At 55.2% G+C, this 14,638-nt stretch overlaps 1 protein-coding gene across 3 annotated transcripts in view; it reads left to right on the top strand.

Annotated features, from left to right (window-relative positions):
• Positions 1-10,072, top strand: part of PTP4A3 (protein tyrosine phosphatase 4A3) — a 58,153-nt gene extending 48,081 nt beyond the window's left edge. For all 3 annotated transcript variants that reach the window (XM_064507925.1, XM_064507926.1, XM_026113653.2), the window contains 3 exons: positions 2,026-2,156; positions 3,109-3,183; positions 4,050-10,072. In XM_064507925.1, the coding sequence (XP_064363995.1) occupies positions 2,026-2,156; positions 3,109-3,183; positions 4,050-4,167 (324 nt within the window). In that variant the 3' untranslated portion in view covers positions 4,168-10,072. The remainder of the gene's footprint in view (positions 1-2,025; positions 2,157-3,108; positions 3,184-4,049) is intronic.
• Positions 10,073-14,638: the final 4,566 nt, after the last annotated feature.

Raw genomic sequence — 14,638 nt, 5'->3', positions numbered from 1 at the left:
GATATCTATATCGATCTAGCCTATACAGAGGTATCTATATCCTATATATCCGTTCATAGCTACATCTATATAGATGCAGATATATCTCTCTATACATCTGTGTGTCTACGTATGTATATATGCAGTATATCTATATGTAGACCATGTGTCCTGGCCCTTTCTTTCGGGAACAGGCACAAGCCACGGGCTGGTGAGCAATGGGCCTGCCAGGTCCTGCCTCTGGTCCTCCAGCCTCCCGCTGACACTAACGGCTGCGGAGATGCAGTGCGCAGACATCTGCAGAATCTGCAAAACCCGAGCCTTGCGTTTGGCCTTTGCAGCCGCCGATAATTGGCAAAGACAGTATAATTGCAGTAAGTGCGCATGGGTGTGAGCTGTAAGTGCTTAATTGCAGCGTGCTTTGATGCCGGGTAGGATTGTAAGTAGTGATTACTGAGTCTTGCCTGGCGCAGGCATCCCAGCCGGGTCCAGTCCTGTGCCACGCCGTGTGCATCTGCTCCTTGGTCTCCGCTGCTTTTTCCTTCCACGTCTTCTCCGCCTGCAAAATATCTCCCTGAAGGCGTCTCAGAGCTGCTTCTCTGCTTTGGAGGAGCACACTGGGAACATCTCCAGAGCAAGCGAAGACGCCGACACCTTGCAAGGCTCTGCAAGGCAGCAGCTCCCTTGACGTTCACCCGGGCACCGTCCCATCACGTTCCCATCGCTCCCAGGGTGGGCAGGGTCTGCTCTTCCCTAACATTGGAGATCCAGGCAGAAATCCTGCTGGAGAATCGGCACTTTACGGTTTTAGCTGGAGGAAGCTTTGTGTCAGGAGATGACCGTGTGTCATCCCCGGTGCGAGCCCGGTAAACGGGGCCCCTGGTGACCTGTGTCCCCAGCTAAACTCGTGCTTTCGCTGTGCAACGGGAAGAGATAGTCTTGCAGTACAGGCACAGGCTCCGTAGCGTGGGGTGACTCAGGCATTAGCATTCCCTAATGCTATTTTCCTATCTAAGCCCTAGGCAATTGAAATTGCATTACCTGTTAAAAAACGGCAATAAAATAAAGCTTAGCGGCTTTTTGCAGCATCTTGTACCAGCGACGACTTCGGCACAGCAGCTTAGTGACTCAGTCCTCAAACACGAGGATTACGGCCGCGTGCTTTCTGCCCGCCGCGCGCCCCGGGGCTGGTTTTCGCCGTGCTGTGTCTCCATCAAGCGTCCCCGCTGGGTCATTGGCCTCCGTAAGCCGCATCCGTCGGGGCTCCGGCCACCCGGAGACTTAACTCTCCGGCTCGGAGCCCGGTTGCAGCAGGCGACCGCAGTGCAAGGTGCTGCGTAGCCAGTCGCATTCGGTGCAGCGGCAAAAATGTTTAGTCCGTGCAGCTCAAGGACCTTTTCTGATGGCCGGGGAGGTTACGCAGCAGAGAGAGCAAGCACGGCCAGATGCTCCTGCAGGCTTCGCAGCGAGGCATCAGAGCAGCCCCGGCAGGGTCGGCGCGGCAGCACGGGCTGAATCCCCGTTTTCCTCCGTGAGGCCTCGCGGCACGTGTGTACCGAAGCCTGTTGTGCAGGAAAATCTGTACTGAATCAGAAACTTTGCGGGCAAATCTTCCTCTGGATGCTTTGCCCGAGGGCTTAGCTGTCAGAGTGGTGTTATTGCTGGAAAGCGCGCCGTTTTTGGCCCCCATCAAGCTCTTCAAAGATGGGTTTTTTTTTTTTAAGAACCCGTGTTTTCTTTTTAAAGCCAGTCTGCACCGAGGCAAGTCCCTTACTCGAATCTGTTGTATCGCCTTGAGAAAGGGCACCCTGTGTGTACCCAGCGGCCGCGGCTTGCATCTCCGCGGGTTTTTCACTAAGCCCCTTCAAATGGTGTGGGACGGGGATGCAGCCATCCCTGCGTTCAGTGGTTTGCTGCTCGCTTACCCACGCGAGCAAGGGAGCTGAGCACGGTTAGGCTCATCTCAGCAGTGAAGGGGGTGTTCAGTAAGCGAGACTGGGGTCTGACCGGCTGCGCGTCCCTCTCTCATTTCTCGCTCCTGCCTAGGACTGGCCATTCGACGATGGAGCGCCTCCTCCGAGCAAGATCGTGGAGGACTGGCTCAACTTGCTGAAGACCAAGTTCTGCGAAGACCCCGGCTGCTGCGTGGCGGTTCACTGCGTGGCTGGCCTGGGCCGGTAAGGTAGAGCCGGGGCGAACCTGCCGCCGAAGGGCTGCGTGCTGCTGGCGCCGGAGCCAGCCGCTCTCCATCCCTGCCTTTAGCAGGAGGGTTGCGTGCAGCACAGCAAGAGGCAAAGACACTAGCGAGGAGAAGCCACAAAAGCTGTGGTGGTGGCCGGGTGACCCAGGCAGTGGGGCTGCGAGATGGACACTGGACAGGCCCTTTTGCCCAGGACATCACCCTCAGAGTTACTGGGGGGGTTCAGGGGTTAGCAGCACGGTCATGGGGATGCAAGGGACCTTCCCATGTCCTCTTGGCCAGCATTGGCGGTGACAGGTAGATCCATCCCCAGATAGATCCATCCCCAGATAGATCCATCCACCCAACTGGGCGATCTCAGGGTCTCTGGTTTGGGGCTGGGCAAGGACGCAGGCAAGGCCCGGGGCACGTGGTTCTGTCCCACCAGTGGCCAGCAGCAGTTTGGTTTCTGCTGTGAGCTTGTCGTGAGAAGTCTGGTAAGATGTTGCCCACTAAAGCTGGAAGCTGTTGCCCTTAGCTAAAGCTGGAAGCTGTTGCCCTTAGCTGCTGCACCCCTTGCTGCTGCAGACTGGGGAGGTTTACAGGGAAGATCCGGCTTGTATTTTGCACGTGTCTTTGCATCCAGCTTCACTGCAGATAGTTGCTAAAAGGCTTCCCAAATCCACGTGCTCGCGAGCAGAAGAGCAGCAAACAGCCACCAGCTCTGTCCTGTGGCTTTTATCCCCTTCGGTGCCAGAACAAGCTGCTCCTTGGAGCAGCTCTTGCAGCCAAATTACAAGAAGTTGCAAATTAAAAGCCGGCGTTTGCCATAAACTCTCCGTTACAACGCTGCATGGGGGTGGTCCCCGCTGCATCCTCCCTGGATCCGGGCTGCGACGCAGGGTGCAAATTCAGCCTGGTGCGTGACTGCCGCTTTCGTTGTCTTTCAGCGCTCCTGTCCTCGTCGCGTTGGCCTTGATCGAGAGCGGCATGAAGTACGAAGACGCCATTCAGTTCATTCGACAGTAAGTGGTCCGCCCGGGGAGCGGCGTTCAGGTGCGGGGCCCTGCATCGAGGGAGACGCAACTCCGTCGCCCGTGTGGGCAGCGGCCTCGGGCAGGAGAGCGGCTCGACGCAGGCAGGGAATGGGAGTCGGAAAGCCCGGATAGGACCGGCTGGTGCCCTCCATGCCATGCCTGAGTAATGTCATCCACCACCGCCCTCGCTCGTTATTAATCAGCTCCCAAAGCATCTCAGCCGTGAGATTTTTGCTGCCTCCTTGGGGCAGCAGCACGTTTTTTTCCCGGTCGGCTCGCAGCGTGCCGGGGATTGCTGCTCCGGGCAATGCGTCCGTGCCGAAGGAGGTGGCCACGATGCAGCTTCGCCGCGTTGCGAGCGTTTTGCACTGATGTGACTCGACGCCGCTGCTGGGGTCGGCTGCGTTCATGTGTCCCCGTCTCCTCCCTGGGCTGCCTCGAGTGCTCGCCTGCCCTCGCAGTGAACTGCACCAGGGAACCAGGCCGTTTGCAGCCAGCCTGTTGGGGTTTTTTTTCCCCTCTCTTTTTCCTGGGTGAGTTTTCAGCTGGGTTGGGGCGATGGGGCGCTGGGACATGCAGCAGGACCATGGGCAGGGAGAGCAGAGCAGCCTTGGTGAGGGCAGCATGTGCTTTGCTCAGCTTAGACCAGGGTGAAGCTCCACAGCGGCTCATGCAGCCTGGCTGAGCCAGCTTTCCAGCGGTGCACGTGCGTCCGCAGTCTCCAAACCCTCGTGTTGCTCCAGCCGGTGGTTCCCGTGGGTTTCTGCACCGAGCTGGGGAGCAGGGATGGGTTTGGAGGAGTCTTTTCCTGTCCAAGAGCAGCGCCGCTGACTGTTGGGACCTTTCTTCCGCAGGAAGCGCCGAGGAGCCATCAACAGCAAGCAGCTCACGTACTTGGAAAAATACCGACCAAAGCAGAGACTCCGATTTAAGGACCCTCATAACCACAAGAACAAATGCTGCATCATGTAACCTCAATGACCTCTTGCCAAACTTCGTGCACACAGACACACGGGCACTCGCACGCATCCCCCCCGCCGCGCACCCCACCCACCACCCCGCTCGCGGCCCCGCTCCGGGCACTCGGGCAGGGCGGGGGGGCCTCGATGGAGCACCACCGACACGTCCTTGTACCCGGAGCGCTCTTCTTGCCGAACTCCCCGAGAAAGGCTGTCTCCACCCGCCGCGGCCCCGAGGAGGGAAGGCAGCGCTGCCCTTGACTCTTGGCTGTAGCAGGCAATGAATTCACGCGTCGGTTCTTCGTCGCCTTCCTCCCTCCTCCTCCTCCTCCCTCCCTCCCCCTCCCTGGGAGCCGGGAGCTGAGCCCTTTGCACTGAGAGCACGTCCCCGGCGTGGAGAGATGGGTCCTCACTGCTCTCCCTGGGCGTAGCGGGACTTGATTTGGGGGATGCATGGCCAGCCCTGGCCAGGAGCCCCGCGGGACCGCGGGCAGGGCTGTGCCATCCGAGGAGGGACCAGGGACAGGAGGGGTGGCTTGGCCCAGTGCCGGGTGGCCGAGCATCCCAAGGCAGGAAAACCCTCTCCCCGTCTCTTTCCTGTAAATTAGGGCTGTGGGCCAGAGCCGTGGGATGGTGCAGTGGCATGGGAGGGGGGACGGGAGGAAGATGGTGATGGCAGGGAGGAACAAGAGGTCTCAGCAGGGCGACAGCTGACAAAGCTGAGATCGAGTCCTCCCAGCATCGTTCCCTTTCTCCTATTCCTCCCCCCGCCACTTCGCCGGCTCCCCGCGCTGCCTCCATGCAGCCTGGGACGGCCCGCGTGGGGACTGGAGAGCCGTCCAGGGGGGCTTGCTCCCCCCGTCGCTCCTCCGGACCCCGCAGCAGTGAACTAGGGCCACCAGGAAGCTCGGGGACAGGGATGGGACTTTGAGGCCCCCGTCTTTGCCGGGAGATGCCGGGGTGTGGGGTCAGCACTGTGTCCCCGAAGTTTGGGGTGCTCTTATTTGTAGCTTCCAAATTCAATGCACAACGTTGCTTCTCTCGGGGTGGGCTGGGGGCGATTTGCTGCTTGTCCGGGGGGAGCAGAGCCAGCTGCGGGCTCCCATGGCACTGTCTGTCCCAGCTCGTCCTAGGGCCAGCTGCAGGGCTTTTGCTCGCCAGGGGCTGGGACGCGTCTCGCCTGCCTTGAAAATAGTCCCAGAGCCGTCCTGCTGCCAGCTCCCAACCCGAGCGCCGGGGTGAAAGGAGAGCAGCTCAGCGCTGGGGCCGAGTGGGCAGGAGACATGGGCATGCCTGTCCTCTCCTCCTCCACCAGCCCAGCTCTCAGCACTGCCGCGGGCACCCGGGGGTTGCATCTGGCTGGGACCGAGCAGCGCGTGTCGTAGTTCCCCATCTGGTCCCCAGGACGGGCGAGTAGGGCAGGGAGAGTCTCAGAGCAACCCAGCTTCTGGGGGACGATGCCCTGAGGGTGCAAAGCGCTTCTCCAGGCATGTCCGTGTTCTCCACCGTTGCATCGGTGTTCGCTGTCCGCGGGGCTCGGGCTCTCGCTCTCCCGGGGATTTGTGTTTTGGTGCTCCCAGAAAGAGCCCATCACCGAATTTGCACCTGCCTTTTCCCTCCCCCGTGGCATCTGTAATGCAGCGTGTTGCCCTGCAAGCCCCTGGCACCCCGTAAGCCCCCCGGGTTGTGCTCTGGGTTGGACGCAGAGCAGCACCTGAGCCAGGACATGAAATGTCTCTCAACCTTCTGCCTTTGAATGCTTTCAGCAGCTGGAGTGGGGGGCACTTAGGGGGTTTGGGAGTGGTTTGTCTTCTGATGAGGGTAAGAAATTTGCTAATTAAAGGAGAAAAAAAAAAACTATTTGTCTTCCACATGTCCTCTGGCCTTTCTTTCTCCCACCCTGGAGCTGTGTAGGTGACCCAGCAGACAGGCAGTGCGGGCCTCTGGCAAGGGCAAGGGAAGGGGAGAGATGACCCACTAGACAGACTGCCAGGTCGAAGCAGGCTTCCAGGTGTGACCAGGGCATGCTTGGGAGCCAAGGGATGCTCTGGGTATCCTTTGGACTCACCTGTCATTCACCCCTCAGCTACAGAGGCTCGCAAGCGTTGGGGCAACGCAGAAGGCCAGTCCTCAAGCATCTTGTGGGTTTAGGCTGCCCACTTTGAGATGCCTTCAGTGTCTTGTAGTGGGTATCTCCGTAGTGTTTGTGTGCCTTCAGAAACGTAGACCATCTGGAAACACTTGCTTCAGAGGATTTATTTCTTGGAACCTGCCAAGAAAGACTGGTTAGATCCCATTGGTATCTGCAGAGGTTTTGGGGCCAGCTTTGTGGCACGAAATTTGATCTGGGGAGCTGAGCTGTTTCTGGTGCCACTTCTCTTGCTCTCTCTGGGAGCCAGCAGCACTGCACTGCGCAGCAGGATTGGCCACCAAGGAGGGACGAGGTCCCTCGTGCCACTGTGCAAGGTATCGAGATGCTCCATCACACGAGAGCTTGTAGCATCCCTGTCACATTGTGAGGCTGCACGTCTCTGACTGCTCCAAGCCCTGTCTTGGTGGGACGGCCCTTGGCTCCGTTGAGTTTCTTCTGTCCTGTTCAGGCCTAGTTACTACAGCTTCTGTGGGAAACTAGTCAGCGATCTGAGGGTCCACGCTGGTTGGGAAGGGTGAGACACTGGGCTGATCCTGTACAGCACTGCTGGCTGGGCACAGCAATCTCACTGGGTGCATCACCATCCCCTTCCTGCTGCTAAAAGAGGTGCTCCGGGTGCTGCTCCATCCACAGTGGTGGCTGGAGGTTGCTCAGCATTGCAAATGGGATAGCCCCGATCCTTCCTAGCCAGGAAACCTCATGTATCTCATGTGCTCCCTGGTCACAAGAGGCAGTGCCTTGACTTGCGGAGGGTTTGAGGCTGCTGCCAGTGGGAGCTGTGGCTTTGCACGCGTAGAAATGTTTCTGCACTGGCACCTGAAGGAGCAATGTCTCCTCACTCCCCTCTCCTGCACTCACCTAGGCAGGGAGCGTCACGTAGCAGGGTTGCCTGGGGCACGCACTCCCAGGGTTTCAGCTATGGTGCTTTTGAGTAGGGGTTGGGTCAGGGGCAGGGGTCTTGAATTCAGCCTTCTTTTGCCTTGGGAACTCTCTGCCTTGGTGGTCAAAAAGTGCTCAACTCTGATCTCTGCTTGAGAGCTCACTGACATCTGAGCATGGTGGGCTTGCTTTTGGGGACAAGGGGACAGGCTTTGCGGTGGTCCTTTGCCTCATGTAACATCAACCCAACCACCTTAAACACAGTGAGCTTCTAGTGTAAGAGCAGTCCTCTTGTTCCCTTGATTTGGAGCCATGTGGCCAAGTCCTTCTGAACACCTCTGGCTGGCAGAGCAGTATCTTGATGTCCTTCAGTTCTGTGAACCACTGCAAAAAAACATGCACCATTTTGCTGCTTTAAATGTTGTTTCGGGGCACTGGGCTTCTCTGGTTTTTGTTTTATGGCTGTATCTCTCCCCTGCTGGGACTTGCTACAGCCTCTTGTGTTCTGCCCTGCAGACATGACACCTCCACCTTAGGAAGGGAAGGCACTCTGCTACCTCAGCCTTGGGAGCTGGCTAAGCAGTGTCTGCCCAGTGGGTTTTAGAGGCTGCACAGTTATTCCTCCAAGAGGAGAATGTCATGGGGTGGGGTAGGAATGTGTATGGAAGCTGGGATAACGCAGATGAGGCTAATGTACCCCAAAAGTGCTGGTACAGTTTTCGTTCCTGATGTTCCTCCACCATCATGTCCACAAGCCGGGTGGAGACATGGGACTGCTTTTCCTGTCTGCCTTCCACCTGGCTCAGTTGCACAAGTGACCCCACGATTTCTGTCCCATGAGGTTGTGCTGTGTTTGCAGGGCCTCACTGCAGCCCAAGGCCACTTCCCACCTGCAAAGAGGCAGCCCAGGAGCTGCCCTTCTTGCACGTAGGGTTTGAACTCGCTCCGAGGATGGGGTAGGAAGGTCATGGGTTTCACGTCTCCATAGCTTTTGTCATTCCTCCAACAAGGTCTCTAAAGAGCCTACCCTCATGCACAGGCACCCGCAGGTGGGTCTCCAAGTCCATCCTCCGACACGCCACTGTGAGTGTCCCTCAGCTGAAGAGCTTTCCTCCTTTTTTCCAGGTTGGGCTGTTGAATACTTGGATTTTTTTGATAGGGACTTGGGCCCCTACCTCTGAGGTGCCAACTTGGGAATGTTTCAGCCCAGAAACACTTAGAGAAACATAAATACCTGGGCATTTTTTTTCCAACTGGGTTTCAAATTAGAAATCCTGATGAGCTCCGTTTCTTCACAAAAGTCTCAGGACAGCGGGAGAAGTAGGAGACTGACAGCACTGTAGACACATAGTGCCAGAGTGAGGCCTGAGCAATCGGGGGCTTCATGTATGGGCTGGTTGTCAGGTCTTTGTACTTGTATGTTAATCCCTATTTTGCCTCAGATGCCAAGACATGTTGAAAGGAGAGAACACCGCCTTAAAAATCTGACATATTTGCCGATTCAGTAATTACTCGAATTCTCTCTCTTGACTCTTCCAGGAAAGCCAGGGAACTGACACCCCCGTGGCTTTGACTACAAACAAGCCACCCTTTCCTGCCCTGTTCAGAAGAAGCAAAGGCACAAACTCGGTTGCCTCGCTCCTCATCCATACCCACCTCCCTCACCCCCTCCACGAAAACCCTGTATTTTTCACAAATTTGCAGTGACGGGGCTCCAAATTGTAGCAAGCCCTTTGGAAATCCAAGGGATGGCAAGGCGGAGATGCACTATCCAGCCAACCAAGAGGTTTGTAGGGTTTGCCCAGGGAGCAAATCATGGCTGAACCTTGTGCAAGGGATCAGTGTGACCAGGAATTCATAGATGTATCTTTCCACCTGTATCATTTTGGTTACGATGTTTGTGTTTCCCCTCCATTCTCCATCTTTTCCAGTTGGACACAGCGCATGGTGGGAGCAGCAATTGGAAGGAGGACAATATGTCCATTGCAAATGGCCAGCTCTTTATTCAACAAAGATTTGGCTACACATATTTAAAGACTTCGCATTTGTAAATTTATATTATGGGTCTTGCAATAAGGCTGACACTGTGGTGCTTGGGCTGAGAGCTTTGGATGAGGCTTATGGATAACAGATTTTCTGAGGATGCAAAGAGTCTTGCTCTATCTATAATAGAACGAGTCGCTTTATTTTATTTTTTTTTTCTTGGGTTTGTTTCTTATTAGTCCCAGTGGGGAAGCACACGGGGAGATTCGTGACTTATATGCAGTTTCCAAGTTCTTATATCTCATTCACTTCCAACAGGCTGGGTAGGTGCAGTGCAGCGGGTGGATTTTGATGGGATCCTGTCTGGTGGGAGGAAAACGTGCCTGGTTTCCTTGCGCAGCGTGGGGTCCTGGGATGGTTGCAATCACACTCGCAGGCTCCAGCAGACATTCCAGGGGAGGGGGCGTTTTTGACACGTTCTGCTTTCCTTCAGGCAATGATCTCCCAAAAAACTCTTGACTTCCCTGCTGTTTCTTTCTGTGCAACAAAGAACTGCATATTTTCCTTTCTAACTCCACGGGCAATCATAGTAGTATGTAGATTAAGCCCAGATGACATTTTTCTATTTTTTTTTTTTTTTTTTGGTCTGAGCCATAGCTAAATTATTATACCCAATGCTTTTTGTATCAGACAGCATCACTTTGAATATGCAGATGAGGTATAGGATCTTGACACTTTATAACCTTTTTAAAAAGAGAATTTTCTGTTTACTTATGTCTTGTGTAAAAAGGAAAAAAAAATGTATGCCTTTTAGTAATCACTTTTTTTTTTTTTTTGAGTTTTCTGAAATTACGGTGGTTTCACTCCAGCAGCGGCGAAATAAAAATGCGTTCACTGTTTTGTACATCCCTGTGTGCTGCGAGCGATGCTCCCTCACGGGAGCTAGCGAGAAGGGGAGGTGCGGAGGACGCAGAGCTAGAGCGGTGCCCAGGTGATGGAGCGAGACCCAGAACAGGCTGGAAAGGGCCGTGGAGGGTGCGCGGAGCTCAGGGGAGAGCCGGGTTCTGCTGCCTCCCCCTGCCTGGAGACCTCAGCCCACTCCCACCCCACCCCATATGTGTCCCAGCTATATCCCCAGCCCGTTCCCTGGGATGTATTCCCCTTCTCCTCCCCTTCCCGTTTCCTGGGAGTGAAGCGATTGCCAGGACAGACAACGGAGGTGGCTGGGAAAGGGTTGGACCTGTTGCAATGAGATGATCCCAAACATGCTGCAGCTGGATGCCAAGGCAGACACAAGGAGGGCACCCGGGACCCCAGGTTTTTGCATATCACCCCTTTCTCACGATTTCCATCCCATCCAGCATGGCCACTGCATGGTCCATCTCCACCCACAGCCTTGGCCATCTCCCCACCCGCTCCTTGCACAGACCAAGCCTGCCGCCTCCGCGAGTCCAGTCCCCACAGAAGTACACGTTCTTCTTGGAGCACCTTCCTCCTCCCAAGACCCAGGTGAGGCCCCAGGACAAGGAGCCACCAGAAGTCTGAGCAGCCCCACTCCCCTTGCCTTCGGGGAGGGGGTGCAGACACCGTGGGCGGGAAGAGACTTAAGAGAATTAAAGTGCAAGAAAGAATATGAGCCAATAGAGGCATTTCAGCTCCAGGATACAAGATCCTCCTTAGCAAAATGTCCTTCAGCTCCTCTACAGGGATTGCCAGGCCAGGCAGCCCCCACCCCCAGCATCTCCCTCCCCAGCATAGTCACCTTGATCTTAGCATCCCACTGCAACAGGGTTAGCAGCTAACATCTTGCCAGTGAGTGTCCAACCATCGCCACTGCATTTGCTTCCAGTCCCAGTGAGGTCTTACGCAGAGGAGGAGGGTCTGGCAGTGGGGAGAGCCCTGAACTGCTCTGCAGCTGCAGACTTGCGCTGTCTGAGCAAGCTAATGGCATTGCTCACTTACAAAAGCGTGTCATGGTTATTCAGATATCCACCTCGTCATCACGTAATTGGCATAAGCAGAGCTCCTCGCACCCCTGTGTCTAGCATGCCTCAGCTGATGCAGCTGGATAAATGCTGTTGCTATACATGCTGTAAGGCTCAGAGATACCGTTTATGCCCTTTGGAAAGAGCTGGCCCTATACTAAGGCTTTGGGATACTGTTGGGCAAGGTGTCCATCTGAGGGCCCCAGCTGGTCTCCCAACAGGCTGTGGCTACTAAATAATAGCCTGCAGGACCCTTCCAGCTCTTGAGGTCACCTGTGCAGTGAGCAGCACCTGTACCAGAAGCACACCAGATATCTGGATGGATCGTGCCCAGCTTCTCTGGGCTCTGACATGAAGCAGCAGCAGAAGGAACGAGCTTCTAACCATGTATCACCCACAAGGGTGAACACACTTGGAAGGGACACCTGGGTTAGGAAAGTGGGCAGGGACTACAACCTGAGATCTGGTGGCTGCTTCTCCCTGCCTTGCTGCTTCTAGTTTCCTCTTGTAGACCACTTCAACAGCTAGGTGTACCTGGTGGAGAGCAGCTACTCAATGAGTGAGGTCTTGGGCCAGCCTCTCCCAGCGGAGCAATAGGGGACATGCTGACCTCAGTCTACCTGGGCAGGGAGACTGGATAGACTGGTCAGTAAACCAGCAAGAAGAAGCCAGGCTAGATACTAGGGCAGACTTTCTGCTAACGAGAGGTAGACGTTTGGAGGGAGGATGTGGTGGTCAAGCCCTTGGAGGACTTTTAAGAACAGGGCAGACATTTTATCTGATCCTAGGTCAGGATAGGAAGATGATCTCTTTAAGCCCTCAGGGTCTCTCCCACTCATGATTTTTATCCCAAGCCCCACTGACACTCTCTGGGCCCGGCACTCAGTAGTAGTCCAGCCTAGTACCTCTCCAGCTCAGTACCAACACAGCATGTTAAAACTGTTGAGAAATTGAGCTGGGCAGGCCATGCGATACTCAGAGACATGGCAGATATCTCAGCATTTCTGCAGGAATAGGAATGTGTTTTCTATGAGGAGAATATCCCCCCTTGTGTGGGAGAGGGGGAAGGCTGAAATGAGCTGGACTCATGATGTTTTCTGCTGGAAGAGCCTTTTTGAAAAAGAGCTCTGATTTGGAAGAGGTGGGTTCGGTTTTATTTTCCACTCTCACCATCCAATCCCAACTTCAGACCACTCAGCCCTGCTCCGTAGTGACCTGCCTGTGACCTGCAGAGGAGCTCGGACTCCTGAAGTCCCCAGCACAGTAACATGCTGGCCAAGTTGCCAAAGAGGTGGGCACGTGGGAAGTGGAATGGCTCGACAGAGCCGGCACATCCGGGAAGGTTTTGACCCTCTCCCATGAGAGTCGCCCATTGCAAAGGTCCTTCAGGAGAAAACATTCAACTGGCTCAGCCCCAGGAAAGGGTTGAGGACCTCAGGCTGGGGGGGGGTCTCTGTGCAGAAGCCCTGCCCTCCTTTAGCTCTATGCCAAGGTTGGGGGCTCTCCACCAGTGCCGGTCATGCTGGAAGGTGGGTACTGATGTTACCACTTCACATACAGGAGTGTGACCAGGTTTCCTTACACTTCCACTGCTAGAGTTTAACAGTTTAATATTATTCTTGAGGCTTAGACTATTTGCAGTGGGCTTTGTAAGAGAACACGAGAGCAGGGAACAAGAGCTCCCAATGACATCGTGTTCTTACAAGGCCAGTCAAAACAGTAGATAAAGGAAAGATCTGAGTAGTGTATCCAGTATGGCATGGCTCAACGTTGGTTAGACACCTGAGAATCCACCCAGAAGAGACATTGCACATGCCCCACCTGTGGGAGATTTGCTCAGTGCTTCGCCGCTGGGAGAGTCCACCCACGAGGCATGAAACCGGGCTTCGCTCGTTCAGCTGCTCGTGACGCTGGTTGGGTTTTCAACTCTGCCACTCGTGACCAGGGCAGGAAGGCAAAGACCAGGGGCTCCATGGAAGCTGAGGAGCAGGAGCTTACATGAACAGGCTGGTCAGTAAGTAGAACTGATGCTAATTGTGTGAGCTCCCGAGCAATTACAGGGGGTTGGGTGGGGTGATCAGGGAAGGGGGGGGGGGAGCTCCTCTCATGCTACTGTAGGCTCAGGAAGGCTCTTGGGTGAGATGCTGGATTGGAAGGGGGGAGAGTCACAGGCGAAAGCCCACTGAGGCTGTGCAGCTGGACCCGTCCTTGGATTGTCCCTGCAATCCCCAAGGGCTCTGCAATTCAGATCATTATCTCCCCACGTGCTTTGGACCACACAGCTGCAAGGGGCACTGCCTCCAGCTTTGTGCAACAATCCACTGGGCCTTCAATCAGGCTAATTACTGCCTCGCCTCACAACCAGAAGGGCTAGGGGGACTTCTGAACATGAGTGTGTGTGCTTGAGAAACAGCCGCCCACAGTCCTGCCCGTACACGCTGTCTCCTACCTCCTGCATTCCTTCTCACCCGCTGCCGTGGAAAAACGTGCATCCCTTTGCAGACCAGACCCCTACTCTCCTCTGTGTTAAAGTGCTGCCACAAGTTCCTCCTCTACCCAGGAGGAGCACTACAAAAGGCCAATAGATTGGGATTGTCTGGAAAGGCCTGAATTGGCCACTCAGGAGACCTGGGGTCTCTTCCCAACTCCTGCCATGGTCTGCAGTGCCTCAGTCCCTATCAGTGGAGCAGGCGGCTGCTTCACATTGCTCCAGTACCCACAAGCCCCATCAGGCTCATGTTTCATTGTCTTCAGTCCTGAAAACACAGAACTCGGGGAGATCCACCCAGCTCAGTGTGGGTGTCCACACCCACACAGTGTGGTCTCATCCCTGACTCCCTTCACCGTCAGGAGGGATCGAGCCAACAGTCAGCGGCGATAATGGAAGACCTGATGTCATCCTGACATAGACACTTCTCTCAGATCTCCACCACCACAGTGGGACCCCAGATAGATACCCAGCTAACACAGACACACTCACACTGTAGACCTCCAAAGCCTTGGGAGGCAGCCCATGGCTCAAAGTTGACTGTCAATGTTACTAACGCACTTCAGAAAGTCAGCTCTCTGCAGAGCCATGGAGGCAAAAGTTGCAGGTACTTCAATAAAGTCTAAACCTGCCATAGTCCAGGCTCACAAGACTGGATAAAAAATGTTTTGTTAGGGCTGCCTTAGTCCCCCTGGTTTCTGCATGATGAGCTGTGAAGAAACATCTACTTGCTTTTTTTGAGCCCTGAGCTAAAGCAAGCCAGGAACTGTCACAGCCAGCACTGGCTCTTCTTGGGCACAACACAACTTTAATTGCTGTTCCTGTCAAGCTGATTTGCAACATCTCCACCCAAGGATGTGCTGTCTAAGATGGGCCTTTGAGCTTCTCCCCGGGCCCAGAGCGAGACGCACCGTCAGGCTGTGCAGCAGTGGGAGGCTGCAGGCATGAAGATCTCATGCCCTGCCAGAGCATCTCAGATCTGAACAGCTATTTCTGA

The sequence above is a fragment of the Dromaius novaehollandiae genome, chromosome 2, assembly GCF_036370855.1.
Source record: "Dromaius novaehollandiae isolate bDroNov1 chromosome 2, bDroNov1.hap1, whole genome shotgun sequence".
NCBI classification, from domain to species: Eukaryota; Metazoa; Chordata; class Aves; order Casuariiformes; family Dromaiidae; genus Dromaius; species Dromaius novaehollandiae.
The sequence above is the reverse complement of the archived record's forward strand: the minus strand, read 5'-3'. Positions and strand labels throughout refer to the sequence as shown.